This window comes from Rattus norvegicus, chromosome 18 (genome assembly GCF_036323735.1).
Source record: "Rattus norvegicus strain BN/NHsdMcwi chromosome 18, GRCr8, whole genome shotgun sequence".
NCBI lineage: Eukaryota > Metazoa > Chordata > Mammalia > Rodentia > Muridae > Rattus > Rattus norvegicus.
Window position 1 is genome coordinate 36,738,238 of NC_086036.1, and position 5,174 is coordinate 36,743,411.

At 34.5% G+C, this 5,174-nt stretch overlaps 1 protein-coding gene across 1 annotated transcript; it reads right to left on the minus strand.

Moving 5' to 3' along the window:
• Positions 1 to 926: 926 nt before the first annotated feature.
• On the minus strand, positions 927 to 4,299 carry RGD1559536 (similar to vitellogenin-like 1 precursor). Its single transcript, NM_001195484.1, has 5 exons — positions 4,236 to 4,299; positions 3,718 to 3,800; positions 2,821 to 2,858; positions 1,810 to 1,922; positions 927 to 981 (listed from the first exon to the last, which is right to left on the minus strand). Exons 2-5 carry the CDS (start codon positions 3,776 to 3,778, stop codon positions 936 to 938), a joined length of 258 nt encoding a protein of 85 aa, NP_001182413.1. The 5' UTR covers positions 3,779 to 3,800; positions 4,236 to 4,299; the 3' UTR covers positions 927 to 935.
• Between the last annotated feature and the right edge of the window lie 875 nt (positions 4,300 to 5,174).

Genomic DNA, 5,174 nt, shown 5'->3' on the forward strand with positions numbered 1-5,174 from the left:
TCCTCAGCAAAGGCCAATAGTCCCTATTTATTGAACAATACATAAAACATGGTGTAAGAAAGGAGTGGGGACTCTTGCCTTTCATTTTTGTTTACTTGAGTTTTTGACTTTGCCTTTTTTCAGTGCCTACTGTATTGAATAAACAAACACTCACAAGGCCTTTTAATTTCATTGGAAGCAATTTTCTGGATATTCTGCCTCTTCTTGGTGATCTCAGCTGAGGAAAACATGAGTTGATTTATTTCAATCTCTATTACTAGTATTAGCACTCTTTCTGGGTCTGGGACATGGAAGGGTCCCAAGTTGGAGAGATGAAATAGGGCTTAAGATTAAATTGTCTCAATGAATATGGTTAACTTGGTTGCAAAGTCAAGCCAAAAATGTTCTTAAATGAATTTTTGTATTTAGGTGTGTGTACACGCGAGTGCGTGCGCACACACACAATGCTCACATGCACATATCTGTACAAGTATACACAGAGACCAGAAAATGATATGGGATTCCCCTGGTGCTGGAGCTCATAAACCACCTGACATGGATTCTGGTAACTAAATTAGCTCTCTCCAAGATCAACAAGCTTCACTAGCTATTTGACCATCTTTCCATTCCCCCAAAAGATTACCTTGATAAGAGTGTAATTTAAGACTTTATTAAAGCAGTGATTGCTTTAAGTTGTCAATTTAATGAATGTAAATTTAGTGCTGGATTTTAAGGTGCCATTAAGTAATTAATCATAGAAATTAAAACCTAGAAATTCCAGGGTCTTAGAAGTGAAAAGAGCAGCAACAGTCCATTCTTTTATTGTGTTTACAGAGGTTCACTCAATCTTCTTGGGTTATGAAGATCTGATGATAAAATCTCCAATTCACTGTAGACTTTGGTGCAAAACCATGATTGTGGTAAGGCAGACAGAAATATGTAGCTCCATCCAAATCTTAGCATCTGCCATAATGTGACATAGTAAATGAACCACCGCTTTCTCTGTAGAGAAAAAATTACAGAACATAAAAACAATTTAAAGAGTTTATTGGAAAAATACATCAAACTCTTTGGCAAGTATTTTCACTGGGGAAAGTCTGAATTGAGGACATTAATTTTTTCTTCTGCACCTGCACCTACACCTTCACCTGAACCTGCACCTACACTTGTACCTGCACCTGGGCACCTGCACCTGGGCACCTGCACCTGCACCTGCACCTGCACACTTCCAGCTGAGGCTGTAGAAACCCATTCTATTGCCTTGGCTTTGCCTTCCTCAGACTTGAAGATTTTTCCAGATTCCAGGAGAAAATAATCAGGGATTGTTAGTAGGTCTTGAGAAACACAGCTATCCAATCAAGAGTCCTTTGGAGAAGAAAGGATAGGGTATTTAATGGAGGTATCTTAGAACGTCTTGTGTTCTACAATCTTTCATGGAATCCAGAGACAATCCTACCACAGGGCCTCTTTCTAGCATGATAGATTGCAGGCTGTAGCAGAGATTCTACTGAGCATCAAGGCTTTGTGATTATGTCATGTTGTGTACGTCTACAAGTCATAGTTTCTAATAGGTAAAATTAAGGTAGTTGATCTGTATGTTTGTACACATTCAGCACAATTATAGTTTTAGGTTCCAAATGCAAAAGTCACTTTCAGAAATCACAATATTAAAGGGAAGTACACATTTATTTGTTTTTTACATTACATTGATTTGGTAGGGACACCTTTTCTGTCTATTATAAGCATGAATTATCAATAACGCAAATCTAAGATTTTGTTACTAAATCTTCATTACTTAGGAAGAATGTGCATTTAGTATTGTATTCTTACCTATATGCAAGACAGAAAGTGCATTTGTTGAAATAAGTACGGCCATTGGTTGCACAGACTGGAAAATACTCTCTGGTACAAAATCCTTTTGAGTAATACACTATACACTCTACCTGAAAAAATAAACAAAGATAACATAGATGAATGAGACAATGGGTTATTGAATGAAATTTTCTTCATTCTTATTATATACTGCCATACAATGGTTACATATAATCTACAAATAAATGTAAAGTACATAGAACACAATAAACCATGTGAAAACAATTGTCATGTTTTTAGTTTGTATGGTCTCTACTAATAAAAATATCATGCAGCTGGCATAACATGATCTTAAAAAGCAGCTAGGTCACATTATAACATCATTGAACTTCCCCACCAGACAACATTCCCTTCATTTCCCCATCACTAATTTGAAATTTTTATTTATTTTTCTAAAATTCTTCTTTAATCATTCAGCAATTCAATGTACATATTCATTGTGTGTGCATGGCAATATATCTCATTTATGTGCATGTTCATAAGCACACTTTCAACTTTAGATGCTTTTGTAATTTACACAAAACCAGTGATACCATATATGTTATACACATGTGGCTCACTTTTTACATATCTTTGTAACATGTATATTTTGCAGATATATACATATATTGATATTTAGAGGAACAATTCATTTGTTTTCACATTCATGTAGTGTCTACTGTGTGAGTATATGAAAGCCATCATTTTTAATGGTAAATTAACCATTGAGTTGTCCCTACTGGGCAGTACATATATTGAATTACACATCTGATTGCCAATGGCTGGAATTTGGAAGTAAAATATTGTCATCTTCTATCAATAAAAAGCTGTCCTGTATTTAGGATTGATGTTTTGGACTTGTTGCAATAAAATATACTATTTATAACATTTGAGGAGTTTGGTTTTTGGTAAAGTTTACATTAAATTGCTCATTTTATAAAAAAGAAAACTTTACTTTTTCAATTTCCGTATAAAATAATAGTAACTTACTGGACGCCTGAACATTATTGCTCTTAGAAAGTGACTTTCTGAAAACAAAGCAAAGATTAACAGATAAAATATATAAAAACAATTTTTACCACATTGTTTTGGTGAGAAGTACCTACATCTAAATGTAGCAGCTATTGATGTAAAATACCTGCTTCTGTAAGTAATAAATGATAATTGTGTGGCAGTAGTAAAGAAATGAAATAAAAATACATACAAATCTAGACAATTCTAATTTCCAAAACTACATAACTCTGTAAAAATAGTATAATATATTACTCTCCTATAAGTATTATCATACTGCATTTGTTAATAGATCTTGGATATATTAACTTTATATAAAAATTTTAACTCTGGCCTCAGAGTTCAAAATATCTTTCGTGTATTCACTTAAGTTGGAAAAACTCATCAGCTACAATTTCAAGGTTCCAGGTAATGTTTCATAAAGGCCTCATTTTGAAATGCACAACGAATCTTGAACATGAAGGAAGATAAATTATTTCTTAAAGTAGCCCTTGACTTACAGGGCATGTTTAAAGACATTATTTCTTCCTCAGCTTTGCACTAACAAGAATAGAATTTAATTAGCAATCTAGAGTTAGAGATGAGCAAAGACTGAAAGTCTACACAACCCATTCTAATTCACCGCTCTCTTTAAATTTCTCCAATGTGTACTAGTTAGAAAAAGCAAAAAGGGAGAAATAAACTTATTACTCAGTTGCTCAAAAAAAGCAAAAGTCAAAATAATTCACTGTTGAAATTTTTTAAAGGCATTTGTAACATTTAAGGATCACAGTCCCAATAGGACAAACTCATTCACTCGTTTTTGATTTTCCAGACCTTTTTCCTCCCTGAATATTGTAGAATATGTTATCATTTGGAATAAAAAAGTATACTCACCAGAATAATGAATAAATAATAAGGTAAAGTATATAACTTGAACTCTTGAGAAGATGAACATTTTATGAAAGATAAAACAGCACCTGGGACAGCAAATAGAAACAGCCAGGGCTCAGTCAGACAGTCTTTTGATTCTGAGAAACATTTCTATTCACCCAGGATCCTACATATGGTTCAATAAGGTCATAAAATGTAATCACAGGAGACTACCCAGAGATAGATAGATAGATAGATAGACAGACAGACAGACAGACAGACAGATGTAACAAATAAATAAAATTGGAAAATACTAGCAAAGAGAAAATGTTGATGTGTGGGAAACAAAAAGAGAGTGTGAGGAAGGGACAGATGGAGGAGAGAGAGAGAGAGAGAGAGAGAGAGAGAGACAGAGAGAGAGAGACAGAGAGACAGAGGGAGAGAGAGAGAGAGAGCACTGTTATTATTTTAAGAAGGATCCTCTTATCCTGGAGAAGTCCTCACACAAGCATACCTCCTCACTGGGTGCTCTCTTGACCTACCTCACACAAAGAGATAGTTGGTTTAAGGACAGCAGTTCAGAGACTGTGGCTACTTGGTTCACTTTTCTTTCCTCAACCACAGCCTTCCAGCTAAGTCTCCAATTTATCTGTTAGTGATGAGCTATGTAGGCTAAAAATATTACACAAGGAAGATAAGACAGGATGGCATCATGAGTTCTTTCCAAAGGTTGTAAATTGGTCATGAAGGAAGTGAAGCCTACCAAATACTTCTTGGTAGATTGTTTCTTGGCAGGTGTACTTCTTGGTAGATTGTTTCTTGGCAGGTGACATGGGGACATTTTGGTCTCATGAACTTGTAAGTACTAGAGGAATGAAAGTCCTCATTTCTTGTAACAAAGGGAAGATATATAAAAAGTTCTCCACATGAACGACTTGTAAGAGGACAAGAGAACCAATGAGAAAAAATGAGTTTGACAATGATGTTTGGAAATGGGCATAGGTTATTAGAATTTTAAAATGAATATATGCAAGAATCATGGAAAATTTCTAACAATGGTAAAGATGTTGTTCTGCTGTTAAGTGAATTGATAGTTAAGAGCAAAGGTCTGAATGTTGCATGGACAAAAGCTCCAAGGTGACTCATCAATAGCCTGATTTATGGAAGCTCTGGCAAAAGAGAATTCAAAGGTGCAGAGCTGAAGTGGAAAGTTGCCCCTTTAAGGATTATCAATTATTTCTCTCCAATTTTTCTGCTTTTATAGACGGTAGGGATGGATTCTCACTGGGCCTCTCCTACTGCTGTGCTTTGGGTCAATTTCTTTCTTTTTTCTTTAGGATATCAGAACATATGTCAAAATAATAAACATTTACCAATAGTCTATATTTCACTAAATCTAGAACATTAAAATGTATTCATTGCTTTAAACGAATATAAAAGTATAAGACATTTTTAAATGGAAAGTAAAATTTTAACACAAC

Coding starts and splice junctions, on each gene's coding strand:
- RGD1559536 (NM_001195484.1), bottom strand. CDS start 3,778: ATGTTCATCTTCTCAAGAGTTCAAGTTATATACTTTACCTTATTATTT. Junction 1,923..2,820: donor CAATAATGTTCAGGCGTCCA/GTAAGTTACTAT, acceptor TTATTTTTTCAG/GTAGAGTGTATAGTGTATTA. Junction 982..1,809: donor ACTTTCTGTCTTGCATATAG/GTAAGAATACAA, acceptor TTTTCTCTACAG/AGAAAGCGGTGGTTCATTTA.